General features: G+C 48.8%; 1 protein-coding gene across 2 annotated transcripts in view; it reads right to left on the minus strand.

Moving 5' to 3' along the window:
- Positions 1-26,222, minus strand: part of RCOR1 (REST corepressor 1) — an 839,441-nt gene that overhangs the window by 691,354 nt on the left and 121,865 nt on the right. For both annotated transcript variants that reach the window (XM_085626333.1, XM_085626332.1), the window contains one exon: positions 17,836-17,888. In XM_085626333.1, coding sequence (XP_085482459.1) covers positions 17,836-17,888 — 53 coding nt within the window. The remainder of the gene's footprint in view (positions 1-17,835; positions 17,889-26,222) is intronic.

The raw sequence follows: 26,222 nt of genomic DNA on the forward strand, positions 1-26,222 counted from the left end.
TACCTCTCCAAGTGGTGGTCGCTCCCAGAAGACCTTTGTCCGCAAGCCTGCAGTGTTTTTGCAAACCGGAGAATCCCCACTGAAAGTAATTGGGCATCCGATGCCAAAACAGAACCCTGCCCCCCTAGTGCCACTGAGGGTGTACCTTTGGTGCTAACTTGAACCCCCATTTGCCCTGAGCTAAAGTCCAGGAGCTTTGGTCCCACAACCTTGTGGCCTGCTCTGGAGCAGCCACCAACCGGAGGTCCACTATCCCAATTGGATAACATTGGGCCTCAGCACTCTGGACACGGCAGCCCTAGTGCCGCTGAGGGTGGTTTGAGTGTATCCTCGACCCTGGGAGACCCCACCCCCCCACACCCTCCCAGTCTAACCTCAGAAAACTTCCACTACAAAGTACTTACCTGTTAACCGATAACTCCCATAGGATAACATTGACTGTTTTCTATGAGAAAGTTTTTAAGTGTGGAGTTCGAAAAGCTATAAAAGTCTATACAACTGTGTACAAATAAGAAATCCATTTACAACTGTACTAAATAACAAAAATGTGTTTACTTCCCTGTTTACAGGAGATGTTCCAGTGCAGTGTCCAGGTATACTACACTGTGTAAGAAAAGTAATCTGCAAAGTAATATACATGACTTGCTATTGAAAAATCCTTATAAAGTATATGTACAATATTTGAAGGTATTGCATTTCCAGTAATTCTACTGTAACCAAACCAAAGTATATATACAACTGCAGTTCAAACTGTATTGTTACTGCAAAGTATAAATCACTTACCTGTGCCAGGCTTGCTTGGCTCAAAGAAATAAATATATCTAAATAATATTTTTATACAAAGCAAATTGGTCTGCGTTCTATCTTTGAGTGTGTGCAATCATTTGCTGATTGAGTGTGTACAACAAATGCTTAGCACTACCCTCTGATAAAGCCTTACTGCTCACCCACACTACCACAAATAGAGAGTAAGGTGCTATCTACTTTTACCTCTGCCTACCTTTGGGGTTCCATTGGACTGTGCACACTATACCTAATTTTGGTATAGTATATACCAATCCAGCGTCCTACAAGGCCTGCCTGCATCCATTTTCCTTGTTGCTAGACTCCATTCTCATGGGAAAATATCTTAAAATTGCAAAGTGAATCGAAACTTATTTTGAGAGTTTCCACTCACATAGAAGGACTATTTGACACAATTTGTTACTTTGGGAACATCTGCCTGAGAAACTGTCCTTTTGACTTTGCTCATGTGCCTTTGTTAAAGGATCTTTGTCTAAAAGTACACTCCTACCGGATGGCCTGGCAGTTTACGTATTCTGCACCGCCTATATTCCTACAATATGTGTCTTCTTTAGGCTGCATGACAATCATCCTATACGAACCAACTAATGGACTGAGTGGTCTGACCAGATGAGGTGACCCAGGAGGGGTCACCCCGGAACTTGAGAATTATATTATACATTGTGTGACAGAGAGACAGGAGGGGGGGGGGGGTCTTGCACTTTGAGGACTAAGAGACATTTGTTTCCGTACACACTCTTAGTTTTCCTTAGGCCAAAGCATACGCTGTGTGCGCTATTCCCAGACTCCTTTCCTCTTGGGGAAGAATCTTTGAGCTGATATGGTTCCCATCCTTTCCGAAATTCTTCTAGAACTTTGGTAATCAATTGCCAAAAGACATACATTTGATTGTTCTAAACTTCTAAATGTAAATGCCCAACATTGATGTATTTACTCTTCTGAACTTACTGATAAAAAAACTAACCATCATCAAATCCTGTTTCTATCTCTCCATGAATGTCTGCACATAATTGATTCAGCATTCCAGTTGAGTATTATTAGGCTGTCTGGTTTTAGGTTTAAACCTATAATAACTGATAAAAGCCCACTGAAAGGAAACTAGCCATCACCGGAGTAAACATATAAACGAACAAGTTACTTACCTTCGGTAACGATGTATCTGTAAGAAACATTAGTTAGTTAGATTCCTCACCTTAGAATATCCCCAGGCGTCAGGCTGGATCCGGAAAGATTTTGTGTCAGCAATACCCCTTGCGCGTTGCTAGGTGTCGTCTGTGGCTCCGCCTCAGTCGTCGGCGTTGTGCGCCGGAATGACGGAGTACTTAGACGCCGCCCTCGCGCACTGACGTCAGTTCTTGTACATAGCTTTCCGCACCAGGAACGCAGAGCCATGAGAGAGACCGACACTGGTGCCCAAAAATCTAGGGCACTGAAAAGGATAGCCTTAACCCTAGATGTCAGTTCGCAGAACGGGGAGGATGGGTGGGTCGGTGAGGAATCTAACTAACTAATGTTTCTTACAGATACATCGTTAGCGAAGGTAAGTAACTTGTTCATCTGAAAGAAACACGTTAGTTAGATTCCTCACCTTAGAATAGATACCCCAGCAATACCAACCCCGGTGGTGGGTCTGCGAACCAAGATCACACCAGAAAGTCCTGGAGGACAGAACGGCCAAAGAAGCCATCCCTCCGGACTTGGCTGTCAAGGCAATAGTGCTTGGCAAACGTGTGCAGTGAAGCCCACGTCGCCGCCTGACAGATGTCCCGCAAGGGAACTCCCCGGCCCAGGGCAGTAGTAGCCGCTGTGGCCCGGGTGGAATGGGCCCTCAACCACATAGGAGGGTCCTTTTTTGCCATGGAGTAACAAATTTTAATACACAACACGACCCACCGCGAGATGGTCCGTTTGTGTACCGCTTTCCCTTTCTTAGCTCCTACGTATCCAACAAAAAGTTGGTCGTCCATCCGTAACGGTTTGGTGCGGTCCAAATAAAAGGACAGCGCCCGTTTTGGGTCCAGACGGTGGAGCCTCTCTTCCTCTTTTGAAGGATGCGGAGGCGGAAAGAGGGTGGGCAACGTGACAGATTGCCAGAGATTAAATGGGGTCACCACTTTCGGTAGAAAAGAAGGACGAGGCCGGAGGACAACCTTGTCCGGATGAACAGAAATAAAGGGAGGCTTAGATGACAGAGCCTGGAGCTCACTCACCTGTCTAGCCGAGGTGATAGCTACCAGGAAAGCAGTTTTCAGGGTCAGAAGACGAATGGGACAATTGTGAAGAGGCTCAAAAGGAGCGCACATCAGAAAGGTCAGAACAAGATTCAAGTCCCACTGAGGCATTATGAAGGGGACAGGAGGGAACATGTGAGTAATGCCTTTGAGAAAACGTGAAACAACAGGGGACTTGAAAAGAGAAGGCTGATCAGGAAGCCGTAAGAAGGCAGAGATTGCAGCAAGATAGCCTTTCAAGGTGCCCAGAGCAGAGCCCTGCTGGGCCAAAGAAAGAAGAAAGAGTAGAACCTCAGAAGAGGGGCGGAAAGGGGATCCACAGCCTTTGCTGTGCACCATGCCACAAATTTGTTCCACCGGCAGGGGTATACCGTCTTTGTGGAGGGACGCCTGGCTGCCAGAATGACATCACAGACTTCAGGAGGCAAGTCAAATGGCATCAACTGCCGCCGCTCAATCTCCACGCATGGAGGTGGAGGCTGGACAGGTTCGGGTGGAGGACTATGCCCTGCTGCTGCGACAGAAGGTCCTCCTGAAGAGGCAGTCATATCGGAGGATCGATTGACATACTGATTAGCTCAGGATACCAGAACCTTCATGCCCAATCCGGATCCACTAAGATAACTTGGGCCCGGTCGCGCCTGATCTTCTTCAGCACTCTGGGCAGAAGTAGTATAGGCGGAAAGGTGTACAACAGACCGCAACTCCACTTGCGACGAAAAGCGTCTCCGAGCGAGTGCCTTAGAAATTCCAACGCGCAGAAGCGTGTTCTCTTCAGTGGCGAATAGATCTAACCAAAGGCTCTCCCCCACTGCAGAAAGAGACCTTGCGCCACGTCCGAGTTCAGACGCCATTCGTGATCCATCATGCACCGGCGGCTGAGTTAGTCTGATCTGGCGTTCAGAGAGCCCGCCAGATGTTGAACCACCAGGGTGATGCCCTGGTGTTCCAGCCAGGTCCAGAGGCACAGAGCCCCTGACAAAGGGTCCACGACCCCACCCCGCCTGTTGCAATACCACATGGCAGTGGTGTTGTCCGTGAACACCTGCACGACACTTCCCCGGACAGAGGGAAGGAAGGCTTTCAGTGCAAGCCGGATCGCTCTCCGCTCCAAAAGGTTGATATGGAGTTGAGACTCCGCCGGAGACCAGAGTCCTCTGATCTCCGCCTCTCCCATGTGGCCCCCCCATCCCAGGAGGGACGCGTCTGTCACTACTACGTGCTCCGGTTGGGGTAGGGAGAGGCATCTGCTGGTGACCCAATCGCGGTTCGTGAGCCACCACTGCAACTGTTTCGCAGTGCCCTCCGAGATCAAGACATGGTCGGACAGGTTGCCTCCATGCTGGGCCCACTGAAACTTCAGGTCCCACTGCAGAGCCCGCATTCGACACCTGGCGTAATGCACCAACAGGATGCAGAAGGCCATCAGCCCCAGAAGCCGCAGCACCAACCTGACCGAAACCCAGGATAGAGGCAGAAAGATGGGAATCAGAGCCTGAATATCCCGGACCCGCAGTTCCGGAGGATAAGCCCAGAACTGCGCCGAATCGAGAACCGCTCCGATGAAGAGGAGCTTCTGGGAGGGACTCGGGTGTGACTTCGGCACGTTGATGGAGAACCCCAGCAAATGCAGGAGGTCGTCCGTAGTCTGGTCTGGAGGTGGGAGACGACTTGCTGGGGCGAGCCCGCCTTCAACAGCCAGTCGTCGAGATAGGGTAAGACTGGAACCCCTGATCTGCGCAGATGAGCTGCGACCACCGCCATCACTTTCGTGAACACCAGAGGGGCACTGGTGAGGCCGAAGGGGAGCACGGTGAACTGAAAGTGCTCCTGACCCACCGTGAACCGCAGGTAACGCCGGTGGGCTGGCAGGACAGGGATGTGAAAATAGGCGTCCTGCAAGTCCAACGCTACCATCCAGTCTCCAGGGTCGAGGGCAGCCAGAACCTGAGCTAAAGTGAGCATCTTGAACCGTTCCTTCCGGAGGAAGGTGTTGATGCTCCTGAGGTCCAAGATAGGGCGTAGGCCCCCTTTGCCCTTCTTGGGAACCAGAAAGTAGTGGGAATAGCAACCACCGCCTACTTCTGGACCAGGAACGCGCTCGACAGCCTCTTTGGCCAAGAGGGCCGTAGCTTCCTCCCACAGAAGATTCAAGTGATCCTCCGATATACGGTGGCACTGTGGTGGCATGGCTGGAGGGGTCGCCCCAAAGGGGAGGGAGTAGCCCCTTCGGACAATTTGCAGCACCCACCTGTCCGAAGTGATGGAGCGCCAGTGGAGCAGGTGATGGCGAACTGCCGCCCACTGGCGTGGAATGGGCCCGAAAGCTCGGACTAGGAAGGCTTTGAGGCGGATGCTGCCGGGGTGGATGTGGACTGACCGGCACGTTGTCCTCTAGAACCGCCACGGCGGAACCCACGTCCCCGACCGCGTGCAGGTTGGTTCTGCGGCCGGTGGCTAGGCGGACGTGAGGAGGCACCCCTTCCTTGGCCACGAAAGGGGCGAAAGGCGGAAGTGTGCGGCCGTGGGGCCGAGAGACCCAAGGAGTCCTTAAAACGAGCCAGCGCACTATCCGCCTTCTCACCAAAAAGGCGAGCGCCATCAAACGGCATATCCATGAGAGTACTCTGGACATCCCCCGAAAAAGACGTGGACCTCAGCCAGGCGTGGCGCCGGAGCGCCACCGTGGTGGAAATCGCCCTACCCAGCGAGTCCGTGGTGTCAAGTCCACACCGTATGGCATGGAGCGCTGCATCTCGCCCGTCAGCAAGTGCCTGGGAGAGACATGTCCGGGCCTCCACCAGACACAGTGGCAGCACGTCCTCCACCGTATCCCACGGAGAGTGGGAGAAACGGTCCAAGAGGCAAGCGGTGTTCAAAGACCGCAGGCCCAAACTCAGGGAAGAGAACAGTTTCTTGCCGAACTGTTCCAGCCTCTTGGATTCCCGATCCGGAGGAGCGGACGGGAAGGAGGATTGGGAAGTGGAGGCCTGGATAACCAGGCTCTCGGGGTGGGGTGTTGGGACAGGAAACTGGGGTCGCCCGAAGCAGGGCGGTGGCGCCGGGCCACGTTCCGATCCACAGGAGGAACTGTGGAGGGCTTGGACCAAGTGCCCTGCAGAAGGTCGACGAGGGCCTCATTGAACTGCAGCAGAGGCTCTGTGGAGTTTGCCGACGGTTGAAGCACCTCTGTGAGGATATTAGTCCTCACGGCCACAGCAGGCAACTCGAGCCCCAGGGCTTTGGCCGCCTTGCGCAGCACCACGGAAAAAGCTGCACCTTCCTCCGAAGCCACAGTCGGAGGAGAGATGAAGCCATTGTCCGGCGAAGTGTCCAGACCACTGGCATCCCCCAGTTCGTCTGCCCAGTCCTGTGCAAGTTGACCCTGGAGGGCCATAGGGTCCTCAGACCCCTCCCAGTCGCCCCCGTCATCCGATTCCTGATAAACAGGAGGAACGATCAGAGCCGGACGGTAGATGAAACGTTCATCCATCGCGTCGGTTGCGGCGCCGGGCGGCGCCGTGCCGGCGTCGGGTCCGGACAGGGACTAAACCGGGGAACGGTGTCGTCCGGAGACGACGGCCGGAGGTGGAACTGGTGTCGGCGCCGGCGGAGGAGGCGTCGTGAGGTCGACCGGCGCCGACAGAGATCAAGGCCTGGATCTCTCGGGGACCTGCTGCGTCGGGACCGAAGTCGTCGACGGCGCCAGGGCCGCCGGCACGCGAGGTCGCCCAGTCGAGCCCGCGGGGCCCGAAGGCGCGCCAGCAGGCGTCGACGGCGGCGCCAGGCCCCTCATGGCCGAGAGGAAGGCACTGACCTCCGCTGGAGTCACGTCAGTCCCAGGGACCGGCGGGTATGTAGACTGACGCGGCTCGGGCTGGGACCACCGTGACCCTTGGCCGAGTCACGCGACCGGCGAGGGGAGTCCGAAGAGCGGTGTCGCCTCTTGGACTTCTTGGATCGCTTCGCCTTACCCGAAGACTTCGAGCCCGACGAGCGAGGATGATGACTGCGGCTCCGCGACCGGTCCTTGGACCTCCTCCTGGACCAGGACCGTGAGCGGCGCGGAGCTCCCGCCTAGCCTTCGAGGTCAAGGCCTGACAGTCGGGGCACGACTCCGCATCGTGGTCGGCCCCCAGGCAGTAAAGGCACCAGCGATGGTGATCCGTCACCGACATCAGGCGTTAAATCCAGGCATCCTACCAGCACCAGTCGAGTCGACAAAGACCAAAACGAGTCAAAAAGTTTTAGTCAAAAATTGACTAAGGGATAAGCTCTTCCCGGATCGGCGCTGTCTGGCGCGTAAAAAAGAAGAACTGACGTCAGCGTGTGAGGGCGGCGTCTAAATACTCCGACGACGTCATTCTGGCACACTACGCCGATGACGGACGCGGAGCCACATACGACGCCTAGCGACGCACAAGGGGTATTGCTGACGAAAAATCTTTCCGGATCCAGCCTGACGCCTGGGGATATTCTGAGGTGAGGAATCTAACTAACGTGTTTCTTTCAGATACTGAAAAAACACCTTTGCAACCACAAACTAAGTGCCATTTGAAAGAAAGGAAAAGATGAGTGAAAAAGTAATTTTTATTTCTTCTTGAAGAGGCAAATGCAATGTAATGAATATGCTACTTACCAGTATGCATCTGTTCTTGGCATGTAGGGCTGCTGACATTCATATCTGTGCATAGATCACCGCCTAGTGTTGGGTCCGGATGTTTGCACGTTGTTGTCCTGGAAGAGTCTTCGAAGTATCACGAGATAGGTGACTCCTCCCCTGGACCACAGTGCGCATGGGCATCCTCTCCATCCTTAGATTGTTTTTCGCCATTGTGGCAGTGATGGAGTAGATACAGTAAGTGATGACCATGCTATACAGTAATTCTGAGAGCTGCAGCTGCTACAGGCGCCGGGGAGGAGGGTGGGCGATATGAATGTCAGCAGCCCTACATGCCAAGAACAGATGCATACTGGTAAGTAGCATATTCCGTTCGAGGCATGTGGGCTGCTGAATTCATATCTGTGCATAGAATACATAGCAGTACCTCCTATTAGCGGCGGCTACCAGTGCCAGCTGCAGCAGTCTGAAAAAGAGTTTTGAGAACAGCCTGTCCTACAGCTGCCTGCTGTTTTGAGTGTACATCTACACAGTAGTGTTTGGTAAATGTATGTATAGTGGACCATGTGGCTGCTCTACATATTTCCTGTAAAGGAATGTTTCCCAGGAAAGCCATTGACGCCCCTAACTTTCGTGTTGAGTGGGCTCGTGGGGGAAGCGTTAGTGTGCGTTTAGCTTTTTGATAGCAAATTTGAATACATTTAACGATACATCTGGCTATACCTGCTTTTGAAATGGCGTTGCCCTTGTGTTGTGGAGAAAAGGCACCGAAAAGTTGTTTTGTCTTCCTAAAGTCCTTAGTTCTGTCTATATAGTACATGAGGGCCCTCTTTACATCTAGTGTATGGAGCATTCTCTCAGCGACATTTTGTGGATTTTGAAAGAAAACAGGCAGTTCAATAGTTTGAGTTATGTGGAACTGCGATATTACTTTAGGCATGAATTTGGGGTTGGTACGTAGTACGACCCTGTTTGCGTGAACCTGTATGAATGGCTCTTGAATGGTTAGTGCCTGGAGTTCACTAACTCTTCGTAACGAAGTGATTGCTACTAGGAAAGCTACTTTCCAGGTGAGGAATTGAATCTCACATGAGTGGAGAGGTTCAAAGGGTGGACCCATCAGTCTGGTGAGGACCAAGTTGAGGTTCCACACCGGTGCTGGTGGGTGTCTTGGGGGAATCACTCGTTTAAGTCCTTCCAAGAAGGCTTTGATGGCAGGCACTCTGAATAAAGAGAGGTGCTGCCTGTTTTGGAGATAGGCTGCTATTGCGGTTAAATGGATACGGATTGAGGTGTATGCCAGATTGCATCGGTATAGGTGTAAGAGGTAACAGATTATGTTTTGAATGGATGCGTCTAGCGGGTTAATGTCATTGTTGGTGCAGTAAATGACAAACCTCTTCCATTTAGCTGCATAGCAAGCTCTGGTAGTGGGTCTCCTGGCCTCTTTGATGATCTCCATACAGTCAGGTGGCAGGTTCAGGTAGCCAAACTCTAAGACTTCAGGAGCCAGATTGCCAGGTTCAGCTGTTGCGGATCTGGGTGCTGAATTTCGCCATGGCTCTGCGTTAAGAGTGCAGGTTTTATCCGCAGCCTTTGATGCGGCACCACGGAAAGTTCCAGAAAGGTGGTGTACCATGGCTGGCGCGCCCACGTTGGAGCAACTAGGATGAGTGTCAGTGAGTGCTGTCGCAGTTTGCGTGCCATCAGCGGTATTAATGGCGCTGGGGGAAAAGCGTACGCAAATCTGCCGGACCAGTTCATCCATATCGCATTGCCCTGCGACTGTGGATGTGGGAACCTGGCGGCAAAGCTTTGGCATTTTGCGTTTTCGTTTGTGGCGAATAGGTCTATCTCTGGATGACCCCACTGTTGGAAGTACGGTTGGAGTACTGATGGGTGTAGCTCCCACTCGTGCATCTGGTGGCTGTGTCTACGGAGCAGATCCGCCATCTGGTTGTCCTTGCCGGGGAGGTGTTCCGCCATGAGGAATATGTTCCTCTGAATGGCCCACTTCCACATGCTCTGAGCCAGATGAGACAACTGTGGAGAGTGTGTTCCTCCCTGCTTCTGTATGTAGTACATGGCAGTCATGTTGTCCGTCCGGATCAACACGACTTTGTTGCACAAGTGTACTTTGAATGCCTTCATGGCGAAGAAGATTGCCATCAGTTCCAGAAGGTTGATGTGCATCTTCTTTTGTTGTGCTGTCCATAGTCCCTGCACTGTGTAACTGAGTACATGAGCTCCCCATCCCTGGAGAGAGGCGTCCCCTGTCAGTATTATTTGTGGAATAGGCTCTTGGAACGATCGGCCCTTGCAAAGGTTTTGTGGATTCCACCAATGCAGAGTTGTATGCCCGACCGCTCACCAACACTAGGTCTTTTAATTGCCCGTGAGCCTGATTCCATTGATGTGCCAAGCACTCCTGAAGCGGGCGCATATGTAGTCTCGCGTGCGGGACTATGAAAATGCAGGAGGCCATCATGCCCATCAACTGCATGAACACTCGCGCAGGAAGGGAGTGTTGAGGTTTGAACTTTGAGATCAGCAGTTGCATGCTGTTGATCCTCACTAAAATTGGCTGAGCTGTGGCTGCCAGAGTGTCTATGGTCGCGCCCAGGTACTGTTGTACGTGTGCGGGTTGGAGATGTGATTTTGGGTAATTTAGTGAGAATCCCAGACTGTGAAGAAGGTGAATGGTGAGGGAGATGTGGCTGGCACATTGCTGGGCTGACTTTGCCTGAACAAGCCAGTCGTCCAGGTAAGGGTAGACGTGAATGTGTTGTCTCCGTAGATGTGCAGCCACTGTAGCTAGGCACTTGGTGAAAACCCTGGGTGCTGTTGTCACGCCGAAGGGGAGGAATTTGAATTGATAGTGCTGTCCCTGAATAGTGAACCTGAGATATTTCCTGTGTGACGGGTGTATGGGTATGTGGAAGTACGCATCTTTGAGGTCTAGTGTGGCTAGGAAGTCTCCCTGGCTGAGCAGCGGGAGAACCTGCTGTAGGGTGAGCATATGGAAATGCTCTGACAGAATGTAGTGGTTGAGGGGTCTCAGGTCTAGTATAGGTCTGAGGGACCCGTCCTTTTTTGGGATTAGAAAGTACAGAGAGTACACCCCTGTCCCCTGCTGGTTGACGGGCACGACCTCTATTGCACCCTTTTGCAGCATACTTAGCACTTCCTGCTGCAATAATGCTAAGTGCTCTACGGACATAGGACGGTGCTTTGGCGGTATTGTGGGTGGAGTGGAGGTTAATTCGAGACAGTAACCGTGCTGGATAATATCTCTGACCCACCTGTCTGTGGTGATGGTTTTCCACGTGGACAGGAACCGCTGGAGTCTCCCCCGACAGGTGTTATGTGGTCGGGGGGAAGGGAGAGGGCGTCACGGTTTGTTCTTGGGTGAGGACCTGGTGTTGCCGTAACCGCGTCCCCTGCCCTTGGTGCTGGAGCCACGATATCCACCTCTGTTGGTTTTATCGTAGGTACTCAGTGTGCCCCTGTTAGTGTATTGCTGCTGTGACCCCTGGCCTCTAGCTGCTCCCCTATTCCCGGGGCGACGAAAGGAGCCACTACGAAATGTCTGCGTTTGCAGAGCCCCCATAGACTTCGCAGTGTCAGTGTCCTTTATTTTTTCTAAGGTGGTGTCAACTTCTGGGCCGAATAAGTAGTCTGGGTTGACTTGGCTGATTCAGGATGTTGTTTTGAATCTCTGGTTTGAATCCGGAGATTCTTAACCAAGCGTGTCGTCGTAACATGACGCTGGTGTTAATTGCCCTTGCTGCTGTGTCGGCAGCATCCAGTGCGCACTTAATTAATGCGTTGGTAAGAAGTTGTCCCTCTCTGATGAGGAGCTCCGCTGCCTCTTTGTATTCATCTGGCAGATGCTGGAGTAGTGATTCTAGCGTGTCGTAGTGTGAACGATCGTAGCGAGCCAGGAGGGCCTGTGTATTGGCAATGCGCCAGATGTTTGCTGCTTGAGCTGCAATTCTCTTGCCTGAGGTCTCCAGCACCTTGGACTCTTTGTCTGGGGGAGGAGCATCACCTGTTTGCGAGTGGGCTCGTTTGCGAGCGTTAGCAACCACCATGGAGTCCAGAGGTAACTGACCTCTAATGTACATAGGGTCTCCGGGCGCAGGTTTGTATTTTTTTTCAATCCTGGGGTTTAGCACCCGTGCCCTGGTTGTTTCTTTGAAAATGTCCTTTGCAGGTTTGAGAACACCTTTCAACATGGGCAAAGTTTTGACAGTTCTCTCGGAGGAGGCGAAAGTGTCCACTAAGAAGTCTTCCTCAACCGTGTCAGAGTGGAGTTGTACTCCATGATTGGCTGCAGCACGTTCTATGAGGGCATTGAAGGCAGCAGTGTCCTCTGTGGGAGACGTTTTGGCGCCGTAAAGCTGCGTGTCCTGGGTATCTGTTGCGGTACCCTGGTCTGTAGGGTCATCCCAAGCTTGATCTGGGTCCTGCTGCTCTTCAGGATCGATATCCCTAGGGTAGGTGGTATCATCACCTATGTAGTCCTCCATTGCGTCTGTTTCGGAGGGTGTAGGAGAAAAGGACTGGGGATCCTGATAGGAGGTGTGCAAGCGTTCATACAGAACCGGTTCCGACTCTGCTGGCAATTTGTGCTTCAGAGGTATTCTGTAGGAGTCCAAGGCCTGCTTTGGCGTGATCTTCCGTTTGCGGAGCACTAGTCTGCCAGTGTCGGCGTCGATGAATTGTGGCTGTGAAGGCTCAGAAGGTGAGTGTCCAGTAGATGGGGACTTCGTCTGGCGGACAGGTGTTCGGATCTCGAACATCTTCGGCGCCGTGGATGGCGGCAAACCAAAACTGATGTTGGTTGGTGCCGAGGGTGCTTTTGGAGCCTTGCTCGTGTCGGGGCCCGACGTGGATCGGAGGGCTGCCCGTTCCCTAATACGTTGCAACGATGCCGCGACTTGTCGCACCGAGAACGCCGAAGGTTCTTTGGTGCCGGTCGGTACCGTAGAGGGAGGAGTCGACTGGTTTGGAGCCACAGGGTCATCGATCCGAAGAGAGGTATCAGCGGTCGTCGGAGCCGATGACTTGACGTGTGTTGCCGTTTTCGAAGTGGACTCAGATGGAGCGGCCATTTGGGCCTTCCTTTTCGGGTCGGTACCGATATCCGCTGCAGCGAGTTCGGCGCCGAAATCCCTCTTAATGCGTTCGGAGCCGATGGTCTGTGTCGGCGTCGAAGGAGTGGAGGTCTTGGAGCCGACCACAGCCAGTTTCACTTTTGGTTTCGGTGGAACTGGTGCGACGATTGGTTTCGGTTTCGTTGAAGGGAATCCAGTCGTCTTTGGTAATAATGGCTTGTGCTGGATGTTCGAGGCCGGGCCCGAATGCAGTGCCGAAGAACTTTGGGATTGATCTCGGGTAAGGCCCGGAGGCGATCCCTTGACCGGAGCCATAGAATGACGCACTTTGACGGCCTCCGTATCGACGGGTAGGCCTGGCTCTTCGCTAGAGCTATCTTCTTCGGCACCAAAGGCCTCATTGTAGTCTCCTACCTCGTCGACGGCTTTTTCCCTGTGAAAAAGCGCTTCATCGGCGTCTTCCGATCGGGAATCGTGTTCGGAAGCGGGGCTGGAGTTTACTTCTTCCACGCTCTCAACATCCTCGTCCTCGGTGCTGAAGATGTTGGCCGGGGCAGGCGCCGATTGCTGCGCTTCTAATCTCGCTGCCCGTCGATTCCGGAGAGTCTTCTTCGATCGGAATCGGGCACAGGCCATACATTTCGACTCGTCGTGATCCGGTGAGAGACATTTGTTGCATACCGGGTGGACGTCGATGTGTGGGTATTTGGCGTGGCATACAGGACACAGTTTGAATGGGGTTCTCGATTCCATCGTCGATGTAAGTCGATGTTCGGATTAAACAGATCCGAAAAACTGGAAGAAGTTTCTAAACTGATTAAGAAAGCAGTCGATACCGAACGGGAACAGTACCGACGAAAACTAAAGGCCTTTTGGCCTTAAACTAAATTTTCCTAACTTGAGCTAAGATAAGCACATCCGAACCCAATGGCGGAAAAAAACAATCTAAGGATGGAGAAGATGCCCATGCGCACTGTGGTCCAGGGGAGGAGTCGCCTATCTCGTGATACTTCGAAGACTCTTCCAGGACAACAACGTGCAAACATCCGGACCCGACACTAGGCGGCGATCTATGCACAGATATGAATTCAGCAGCCCACATGCCTCGAACCTTTGTTATACAAGGTAGCATCAAGAAAGACTGGGCTAACATTATTCTGCTTGGGTTTTGTTGTTTGGGAATGTCACTAAAACATGATCTCTTCTTCCTTCTACTTATTTCAGTTGTGTGGTCTTTTGTCTAAAGATAGTGTTTAAAAGCATGTTTTGGGTCTTATTTAGTTATTTTATAAATTGTAGAGAATCGGGAAATATAAAAATCCTATTTGATATTTTGGCTACATTTGATTTCACTGGGTAAAATGGTTGGTTTCATAAGAATCTTTCCTAATATGTACCATCACATTTACCCACAGACAGAGAATGGGGGAAATCCTTTGATACATCAGCCCCGTTTTCTAGCGAGACAGTATTGATTGTAAGTGAAGTGCCAAACACACCAGGCTTTAAACATTCAATGCAAGATGAAGTGACAGGTATATGTGAAATAAATGTCACCAAGCATCTGAGATAGTGGTGAAAACATGACACCAGACGTTTGGTAAACATGGAACGCAGTGTCACTTGGAATGCTGCTGAAAAAAGTTCCTACCAAGTTCAATAAAGATTGGAGTGATATTGTTTGTATTTGCAGTAATTCAGCTACGTATATGAAAAATTTGTTACCTGGCCTGTCAAAATCAATACCTGAGCTGAAGTGCTTCCCTGTATTAGATCCTTGTCACTTGATAGATGGTATGCTCAAAGCATCTTTACAACCTTCAGAGTTAATGAAGAATGCTATTGACTTTGTAGTCCATTCTGGTGCAGTAAAATGTATTTGAACCTCAGATCCCTGTGCACATGCTATCTAGACACATGCACTATCAGTGCAGAAAGCAAGCAATAATTAAATTTAAAATTCCATAAACACCGGAAAAACACCATTTTAATGGCGCGAAAATGTGTAACCACTGATAACCAGTTTTTTTAAGGTATTGGAAAATCTGTAAAATCCCACCAGAATTTACCAAAAATAGAAACTGAAAACTGGAAAGCTTAAGTATTATTGAGGGATGGAAATTCAAATGGAGAGACCTCGGGTCATCAGAAACTAATGTTACTATTCAGCAAAGCTTCTTCTGAATTATTGATTTGTATGATCCGACTGAATTTCGTCAGCAGATATTGTCTGGCAGTGATATATATATACATTGATTTACAATAGGAACCCTGTTAGCAAATACTACAAGTAACACTTGACCAAATAAAACAAATACTATCAAATTAAATCAGATAATTTGGAATATTCAATATGATCTAATCCTTACAAAACATAGCCAGTAAATCCGCACTGAGTAAATTTACTTTACATGCTAAAAAATCCCCCCATTGCTTTTAAATCACCATTTTCTTATTTATTAGGCACAATTCACTTTTTCTAATAAGCACAACATTTTGCACTTTGTTAATTAACAACCAGTCATTTTTCATCTGTGACCATAAAGGATAAGACCTAGACTTAGATGAAAATTTGAGTCCAGATCTAGGAACTGGTGAGAAATATAGAAGGAGCACAAAATTAATGCAACCGCCAAAGATGAATAAACAATTGGGCATTTAGACAAGGTTAATAAATGATCAACAGCAATTTCATATATACAGGAAATGTAATTGGACAAGCAATACTGCAGCAATAATGGTAATGGATTTATCCAATTATTCCAAGATTTTCTATATTTATTTATATGTTTTTATACATTTAAATAATGAAATTTTGATTAACCATTACTAATGCTTTTACTGTGGCTACGATTTTGTGTATTTATGTATTTATTTATTTGCATAATAGCACACTGAATAATTGATTCAATTTTGAACAAAATCCCTAAGGGAAATCTATACCTATAGGTCTAACGAGCATAGGAATCCACCCTAGTCCCGTCACCATTTTGATGATTGTTTTACCATCACTGGGCACTTTAAAGTTGTAATCACGTGGTTTACATACACAAAAAAAGGTAAAGGAAAAGGGGAGGGGAGAAAAAAAAAGTGTAACCTTTAAAATGAAAGGCCAATGGTTGATGCGCGTCATGTGATCAAGTCCCCAGGGAGGTATGAAACGCGTAAAAAATGGCTGCCGTTTGTGAGAAGAACCAAATAAACCAAGCGGTATTTTAAGAATCTTGTGGTCCGTGCTCTTTTCATCCGACTGGCAGCGAGAAGGTACGGCTGTGAAAGTGCTTCGATATAGATATATATATACACAAACACATATATACATACATTAATGTTTGTAGGTCACTTACCCAATTCCTGGACCTCACTGGATAACTGGATTGGATCTTATGCCCTATAACTGATCCCTCTCAGCACGTTTCAAGATCCATCAGAGGACCAAGTAAATGAACCTTAGGCATAGTGTTAGGAGATATAGTAAGAAAGTAAATGGGCCCAGTGGTACTACAGCATGATGGATATTAACATGGCTCGGTCTTAGTTTTCCCCAATATGGTTGAAGCTTGTTTGCACAGTTTGTACTATCTATCATGCAAATGTACATCCGCTGACGTACAGCCTTTTGGCTGCCATTGCAAATGAGACAAAACTAGTTCCTTTTCCAACAGATGTTTGTTTCCTTTAAGAAATACATTACAACTCTCCTGACATCTAGTGTGCACAGCACTTTTTCTGCCTCCATTACGTCTTTTGGATAAAGGCTAGTAGTTTTATTGATAGATTCAAATGGAGTGAAGATTCAACTTTTCGGGAAAAATTTGTGTTGGTTCTAATGACCACGCAATCTTTATGTATTTGTTGGTGTTCCCGTAACGTGAGCACTTGCAATTAGATAGCCCTACGCATTGAGGTGATGGCAATCAGAAACATTGTCTTCCTTGTGAGGAATTGTAGTCCTTTATGTATAGTTTTAAATGTGGCCATCATTAGTAGGGTTCCCACAAGATTCAGGATACACATAGGCGTGGAGCTTGGTGATACAATTCTCTTAAACTCTAAGAATCTCGTGACAACCTGTACAGTAAAGGGGTTTTTACATGCAGTGCCTCTTGTAAAAGCAACTACTGCGGAGACCTGTACCTTTATGGCGATGTGGAACAGTTTCTGGAAGGTGCACTAATATTTAATTACGGTGGTGTCCCATCAGGTTGTGTTTTAAGTACTCTTAGCTGTATCAGCGCATGAATGTTCCACATGATAGCCTATCATATGTGTATTGTTCATCTTTAAGCCTCACTCAACATTTTCATGCATTTGTGTGGTAGGCACAGATGAGCGAATTCTAAAGTCATCAGGAGACATTCTGCTTGGCTGAGGCAGACTTGTTATGGGTGACCTACATGCTCAACTGTAAAGTCAAAAGATTAAGACTGCCATCTTAGTATTGTTTCCTTTGCCATAAAAACAGTGTTTGGATTCTAGAGCATGAATGAAGTAAAGGCTCGCCATGGATTCTTCTTAGAAATTCCTGAAATAAAGCTCTGCCATCAGAGCGCAACCTCCCTTTAGCCAAGTCGAAAAAAGGGCAAACCTCAAAAGAAAAAAAAAAGGGGTGAATAACCTAAAACACCAGAATTGAGTTAAAGGGATGAAACTGCTAGCATACCCTAATGGTTATTATACACACTTTTTAGGCGTAAGCAAGATTTTATTACATACTATAGAGAATAAGAATGCAACATGGGGGTACTTTGAAAATAATGTACACTGGAACACAAAGGAAAATCTAGACTGTTTCTGCACAATAAGCACAGACTGAAGTTGTAAATTAGAAATTGACAAACGTAAATATTTTAAATGGTTATAACAAACAGAAATCCAATAAATCTAAATAGGATGTTTAAGCTGAGAAAGCTCTAATTTTATCAAACAAGCAAACCCTGTTATATATACATTAATGCAATTCTTAGCTATACATGTGTTGTGTACAATGATACAGTTTTTACCAACAAAACATTTAACTGAAAAATATTTTACAGCACTAGATAAGGCAGCTCATTACCTGCTCCATGTTGTATCCATGTTTCTCTTTAGCAATAGAAATATATTCATCCACTGGGAGAAAACAAAGTTATATAGATGATGTATATTATTTATACATGTAAAAACACAGTGTAATTATTCACCGTTCTTTGAAAAGGGTTAAACTGAAGTCAGAACTCCTATTCAGAAACAATTTACACATTTTATGTTTCCAGGAAACATTCTTGGCAACATTTTGCAGATTTATGTCACTAGAAAAGTGGAATGCCATGGCAAATCTAGAAATACTCAGTCACTTTTGAGGATTTAATTTGCAACATTAAGATACTTACTTGTAATACCAACTGATTTTGTCAAAAAATATAATCCAACTTTGTGTGCTGCTGATATTTGGGTCTCATTATCAAGAGCTTGCGGCAAGAATGGCAGTAAAGGGACCATCCATAAGAGACTCACTTAATCATCTAATGTGTTAAAACAGAGGCTGTCCTAATAGTGAGTGAAGGTGCCTTGCCACATTAAAAAATGTGCAGTGCCTTTACCTTCATCTGAAGAGTTGGTGTATAACCTAGGACAACTCCAGTATTAACAAATCCTCAATGTCACTGCAAGAGGTTGGAAAGGCTTTTCTGGCCAAGATTGTCCATACTTGCACTCCATTTTTGGAGGCCCATAAGACAATGCTATCAAAGGACAAACAGCCCTTTTAGCAGCAAACAATCACTAGCTTGTATTTTATTTCAAGTCTTCATGGACAAGATTGTGCCCAAGTTTTCTCACAGTAAACATTTATCAAATCAGAGGCTGGCACTAGCAACTGAGAAATTAGATGCTACATAATTTGAGAAAGCATCATTTTTTTTATTTCAAGTACTTTACTAAATTTTCCATAATAAACAAAAATATAACACGTTTGGAAAAAATGTACAAGTTGGACACTTGGTCTGATGTTGCATTAGATAATAGCATAAATGTTATCAATATTCCAAAATAATTAACATTCCAAACAATATGTAAACCAAAGAAATGAGAGAGAAACAAAAGAAAAAAGAGAAAGAAGAAGCCTAATTGAATAATGAACAAGCATTGGCATAGCCAATAGGTCTCGCCTTTGGGACCTTATAAGTGTTTAGCCATGCAACAGTTGCATAACTAAATACTTATAAGGTCCCAAAAGCGAGACCTATTGGCAATGCCAAGCGGCCGTGAGGCCGCGAATGTGAAAGTGATCGCAATCGCGATCAAACATCAAAGCGGCCGTGCGGCCGCGAAAGTGAAAGTAATCTCGGTAAAGTGCGGCGCGCGCGCCCGTGCACATGCACTGTAGCTCTAGGCTGGCCTGGTAGCACTTTTTGGAGCCCTCTCAATAAGTCTCGCCAGACCAGCGCATGCGCTGGGTCAGGCGAGACCTAAAAATAGTTAGCACATGGTAAGAAACTAATAGGGTTTATATAATACAATTGAGAGGCCTGCTGTAGCAACAAGAAATTATGATCAATTAAATCAAACACTATATATACACATCTTTAACAATTGAACTATGCATGAATGAAAGCTAGGAAATACTGTACCGTATTAATATCTATAATCAAGAAACCTATAAGATATGAAGTGTTCACTGAAGTTTATGTGTGTTGAATAAAATGTCCAAAGAATTTCACAATGCTCTAGATGAGTATTTCCAAGGAGAATTCTGCAGCGTTCGATTATCTGCACCCCTGAGATGAATAACCCAGTTCATCCATCCTTTATATGAGGTCTTATACGTGTCCTTCCAATTTTTAAGTACCATTTTTATTGCGGACGTGAATAAAAGATCTAAAAGGGCTTTGTCTGCATCATTACATGTATCAACCGCCAGAAAGCCAGTAGTTAGAGTAGCAAATTCTCTTCTCAACTTACAATTGAATAGTTTTGAAAGAAAACCAAATACATTGTCCCAAAAGGTCCACACAGCCTTACAGTGAAAAATAAGATGGGCTAAGTCGCCTGTTTCTTCTTTAAGTTCCAGCGATACGAATCATCACGAATATGAAGAGAATGTAATCAAGCAGGTGTCCAATATGCCTTATGCAATAGCCAAAATTTAGTTTGAGATAGTACTGGGAATATTTTATTACTTGCAGTAGAACTCCACACTTGTGGCCATATAGATTCGGGTAAAGGGTCAGAGGAATGCAATTCCCAAAAAGCTTCAAGACTGTTGTTGAGTTCGGAGGTTTTGGGGCGAAAAAATTTGTAAATATGTGAAACTTGGTGACCTAACTTATCTGTGACACAAACATTAGTAAGGATGGCAGCGAGTTATCCAATTTGGCTTTAGTTAGTGCCGCTCTCACTTTTAAAGTTATAAAATTCAATATGGTCTAATTTGTATCTGGTTTGAAGTTCCGTGAGTGTAATGGGATATGAAGAATGTTCTAACTGATGGGGAAAAATATACCCTTATTAATCCAAGTATCAAAATTGAAACTTTTCCCTTTATACAAAACGCTCAGATTATGCCATACAGATTCCATCTTAGATCCCTTAATACTCAACTCAAGTTTCTGGTCTATCTGTAGTAACGCCATTTTTATGTTTTTAAAAATAGATTTAGACTTAATCGGATAAAGTTGACTGGAAGTAAGCAGGGCCAAAGGGTTAAGATTATCTAGAATAGTTTTTTCAACTTCTAACCACACCGGAGTATAATGGGCCGGAGGTGAAATCTAGTAGGAGCTCCGTTTTGCCAAAAAATCAGATTAATACAATTTAAAATCGGGCAGGTTAACTCCACCTGAGGATTTGTCAAGCCTCAATTTTTTTATTTCAATTCAAGCCTTCTTGCCTTGCCAAAGAAACTTAGTAAGGAGGATGCCTAGTTTATGGTGAAAATCTTCTGTCAGGATAAGTGGGAGCATGTTTATAAGATAGTTCATCAAAGGCGAAATCATCATATTTATGGTTTCTATTGTCCCCCACCAAGTGATGAATTTAGGTGAGCAAGAGTCCAAAAGTTTCATGATCTTTTCCAAAGTTAACTTTTCATTGTGATGAAGGGTGTCAATTATATTGGATCCAAATTCGATCCCTAAATATTTTTTATTCCCCGACTGCCATGCCAGGCCTGAATCACCTAAAATGTCTTTGGTACAGCGAACATTTAAGGGTTTTACCTCCAATTTATCTCTATTAAGTTTGCAACCAGAGTGTAGAGAGTACTCTCCAATCGTAGACATCAAGGCCTTGATTTAAGGACCCGGATATTTATTTATTTCAGATTTATAGTGCGCACGGCTGCCTCAGCGACGAGGCGTCTCAGCGCAAACCAAGGACCAGAAACAAGAGCCAGGAGAAAAACAGAGTGATTAGACAGTCAAATTAGGGAAAAGCCAAGTCTTCAAGGCCTTGCGAAATGCCAAATGATTCGGAATAGTTTTAATAGGGGTCGGGCACGAGTTCCAAAATTTTGCCGCCACACAGCGGAAGGAACCCCCTGATGCAACGCAAACTCCTGAGAGGAGAAAGGAGGTACTAAGACCTGAAAGGATCTCTCCGCTAGGAAAGACTGAATCCAAGCCAGAGCCGAATCCCTGATACTAATGTCCTGTAGGCGTTTGAGAAGAATCTTATGGGACACTGTGTCAAATGAGGCACTTGGGTCCAAAAGGACCAAGGTCGCAGAGTCCCCAACGTCCAAGCTGCCCCTAATGGCTTCCGACACGGCCAGCAGCGCTGACTCGATGCTGTGCCTGGGCCGGATGCAATGTTGTGAAGGATCCAGGATGGCATACTGCTCAATGAATTTAGACAAAGTGGAGTTCATATTCAGTTACTAGTAGAACATCATCTGCGTAGGCAGCTTACTTAACAAATATTATTAAATCCTACACCCTTTATATCTGTATTCATTTTAATATCTTGAATTAAAGGTTCCAACGCGGGAGGAGGAGCCTAGCGCGCATCCAAGATGGTCGCGTGAGCACAGGGCTCCCCGGACCCTCGCTGCTCCTCGGATATTATCTTGACTCTAGCCTGACTTGGTTGATGGAATCTGGGAGACGAATGCTGGCTGAACACTAAACTCCTTTCGGAAATCATATCGGACCTGGCAATCCGGAGTTATGGTGGTTTGAACTTTTGAGGCCCACCCGACGGCTGTGCCCGATGCGAGGGTGATCTGTGGAGCCGGGGCGTAGTTGAACAACAACGGCAGCGGGGCTGTGCCAGTGGCCGTCACATCACTTTCGGTTTCACTTTTGGTCTTTGAGGGGCTGGACTGTGGACTTCATGGTGCGACTGGGCTTTCATTGTGCCTTCGCTTGATGCCGGTGGCTTCGTCTGCTGCCAGTGTGCTCATTGACGGTGGTCCCTTCGCTCCGCCATATTGCGTCCTGTGGTGCGACACGCGTCTGCCTGGCCTGTGCCACCTCGACGCTTCCTCGGTGGTCCCCTTCGGCGATCGAGGTTCTCATGGGAGGCAAGGGAGACCCCGAGAGGCGTAAGACCAAAGCATCCCTACGTGGGGGACCGGTCCAGACGAACAACATGGACCGTTACACTCAGGGTAAAGGATCCCCCGGGACGGCCAATGTCCCCCCGGAGGACACCAGTGGTGGCCCGTCCGTTTCTCCGGATCTGTCCCTGCAGGACATCATGGGCGCCATTAAGGGCATCAGAGAGACCATCGCTACACAGTACGAGGCCTTGGCCCGTAAAATCGACACGGTGGCCATTGACATTACGCTACTCCGGGCGGATCTCTCCAAGACCAACGAGAGGGTTCAATCGCTGGATGTGCGGACGTCTTCCCTTGGTACGGACGTGTCGGACCTGCAGGCCACTCTCGTCGATCTCAAGTCGGCCAATGATCTGATGGCCCGGCGGCTGGAAGACTTCGAGGGACGGGCCCGCCGCAATAACATCCGCGTCATAGGCGTTCCGGAGTCCTCCGATAACCGCCCGGTTGATCTCCTGGTCGAGGAGCTCATCCTCGAACATCTTGCTCCCGCTGGCCTGAGTAAGTTTTTCGCTGTGGAGCGGGCCCATCGAGTCCCAGGTGGCCGGCCGCGACCGGGTGCCCCCCCGAGGCCTATCGTTGCGAGACTTTTCCATTACAGAGATCGAGACGCGATTCTGCAGGCCTCACGGGTCCATGGCCCGGTCCGACATGAGAACTCGTCCATTAACTTTTTCCCGGACTTCAACCAACTTGTCCAGGAACAGCGGATGGGCTTCCAGGGGGTGAAGCGGCGTCTCCGGGACCTCGGTCTCAAGTACTCTATGCTTTATCCTGCAAGGCTCCGAGTGGAACATGAAGATCGGACTACCTTTTTTGACTCTCCTGCGACTGTGAGTGACTGGCTGGATTCGCTGCCGGACCGGGGTGACCGGACTGGGCCCTCTGCCTGTACCGAGGGTGGCGGGTCTCCTTTGGAGTGACTTATGGTCCCGGACTCTGCCATGTTGTACTGTTCGGCTGGGTTCTACTTCTTTTGTGCATTTTGTTTCACTATGTTGTGTGTGGGGAGCGGGCGGGGACGGGTCCCTTCCCTCCTCCGGGGTCTTTTCGTAGAATGGGGTTTGTAGGGCGACAGGCACACTGCAAGTTGGGGTGGTTTTTTGGGCCGCAGGGGTGCAGGGTGGGGGGTGTTGGAGTTGGGGGGGGGGGTTGGTGGGTGGGTGGGGTTGTTTGGATTTGTGTTTTTTGTTTTCAAGGCGAAGTATTGGCTATGGTTCATCCTTGGGTGTTGAGCTCTTTGCTAGGGGGCCCTTGATCTACTGGAGGGGATGGGGGGGGACGGGTTGAGATTGAGGTCTTGGAACGTCAATGGATTGGGGGACCGTATCAAACGGGGTGTTGTGCTGCAATATCTGCATCGTCTGACTCCTGATGTGGTGTTCTTACAGGAGACGCATCTGGTTGGCAATGTTTGTCGGGCTATGAACAGGGGGGGATATCGACTTGTGGCCCACTCTGGTTTCACCACTGGTTCGAGAGGGGTGGGCATTCTCTTGCGAGCTTCACTTCCGTTGGAGATCACCAGGGTGGTCCCAGACGATAGAGGGCGCTATGTGGCTCTGACTGGGAGGTGGGAGGGGCAGTCCCTTTCCTTGATCTCGGTCTATGTTCCCCCGGGCCTCCAGAACTCCACCTTCTCAGACTTGGGTCGTATGTTGCTTGGGCTTCCTGATAGTCTTTTGCTTATGGGTGGGGACTTTAATTCAGTTGTCTCGGGTGACCTGGACCGTCATCCGCCCAGGGCCCTCCCTGCTGCCCAGGCGTGGCTGGGCGGGCTCCTGGAGACCTTCGGTCTGGTGGACTGTTGGAGGTTAATGCATCCGACACAGTGTCAGTACACCTTTCACTCTGGGGCCCATGGGAGTCTCTCCAGACTGGATTATTTCCTTATGCCTGCGGCCCAGGCTACTCGGATTCAAGAGGTCAAACACCTGGCCAGGGGTATTTCTGATCATTCCCCACTGTGGTTGCTTTTTGACACCGGGTCGCGATCCGCTGGGCGGATCGCTCCTATTAACCCTTGGTACCTGCGAGACCCCAAGATCCGTGATAGCCTGATTAAGTCGATTGATCAATACTTTTCTGAGAATGAGGGGTCGGTGTTGTCCTCGGTGTCCCTGTGGGAAGCTTTCAAAGCAGTGCTCCGCGGGCATGCCCTGTCCCAGATAGTGGAGGCCAAGAGGGTTAAGAGAGAGGCGGTTGTGACGCTGGAGACTGAAATATCGGGGCTGGAGGCAGCCTTGGAGGCGGGTGTCACCCCGGAGGGGCTGCATGCCCTCAGCCTGAAGCAGTTTGAATATAAGTCTCTCGTCACTGATGCTGCCAAGACTATGTATAGGGAGCAGCAGGGTAGGTTGTATGACGCCGGAGACAAGGCGGGTAAGCTGATTGCCTGGTTGGACAAGAAGGAGAGAGTGAATCGTGTGGTCCTGGAGCTTCGGGTGTCGGATGGAGTGTGTGTGACTGAGCCTGGTGAGATTGTTGAGTGTTTTGCTGACCACCTCCGTGCAGTTTACTCCCCGGTGTCTGATAGAGATGAGGACGACTCTCGTCTTCTGCTTCGAGATATTGCCCTGCCCGGCTTATCCGTCGAGGACCGCGAGCTGATGGATGCCCCTTTGTCTGTCGAAGAGATAGCTACTGCGATTCGCTCCCTCCGCTCGGGCAAGGCTATGGGCCCCAACGGTCTGCCGATTGAACTATATAAGTTGCGCCCGGATAAAATCGCGCCTTTCCTCCGTCACATGTTTCAGGAATCGCTCGAGAGGGGTTCCCTTCCTGACGACCAGCGTCTGGCTACTATAGTGGTGATTCCCAAGGAGGGTAAGCCACGTGACCGCTGTGCCTCCTATAGGCCTATTTCCCTGCTAAATGCCGAACCCAAAATCCTTGCTAAGGTCCTCGCCAATCGCTTGCTGAGCGTTATATGTGACTTGATACATCCGGATCAATGTGGCTTCATCCCACATCGTAATACCGCCCTCAACTTACGGCGTCTACACGGCGTCCTCGCTAGGGCTGAGTACTTCGCTGAACCGGCCATATTGGTTTCCCTAGACGCCACGATGGCCTTTGATACCATTGAATGGCCATTTCTTTGGGCCGTCTTGGCGAAGTTTGGTTTTGGGGAGGGGATCCTTAGCTGGGTGAAGCTCCTTTATGCTGGACCAATGGCTCAGGTGGCTGTCAATGGGCGGGTTTCTCGGCCTTTCGCTCTCGGGAGGGGAACTAGGCAGGGGTGCCCGTTGTCCCCGCTGCTCTTTGCTCTCGCCCTGGAACCGCTCGCTGCCTGGCTCCGTTGGGAGCCCTCGATTAGAGGGCTCCGGTGGGCCCCGGGCTTCGAGGATCGGGTTTCATTGTACGCGGATGATATTCTCTTGTATCTCACCTCACCGCGGAAGTCGCTTAATGTTCTCTTTGATGTCCTTACTTCCTTCGGGAAAAACTCGGGTCTGATAATCAACTGGTCCAAATCTTGGGTGTATCCTATCTCTGGTGGTCTTCCTCTCTTGCCGCCTCGGCTTCCGCTCCAAATATCTCAGTCCGGCTTTAAATACCTGGGGGTGTACGTTTCGTTGGACCCGGCGGTCCGCTATGAGCAGAATCTCCTGTCCCCACTCCGGCGTTTGAGGGCAGAAACGGCTCGGTGGTGTAAGCTGCCCTTGTCTCCGCTTGGTCGCGCGGCGCTGTTTAAAATGATGTCCCTTCCCAGATTCCTTTATGCACTCCAGAACTCCTTCGATGTCATTCCTGCAGCCTACTTTAGGGAGGTGGAGAGTTTGCAGAGGAGACTGGTTTGGGACGGGCGATCGCGTATCGCTTTGGCCAAGCTGACTCTTTCCTGGTATGACGGGGGCATCGCGCTTCCTGATATTAGACGGTACTATTGGGCCTCCCAGCTG

This window comes from Triturus cristatus, chromosome 9, assembly GCF_964204655.1.
Source record: "Triturus cristatus chromosome 9, aTriCri1.1, whole genome shotgun sequence".
In the NCBI taxonomy this organism is placed as follows: domain Eukaryota; kingdom Metazoa; phylum Chordata; class Amphibia; order Caudata; family Salamandridae; genus Triturus; species Triturus cristatus.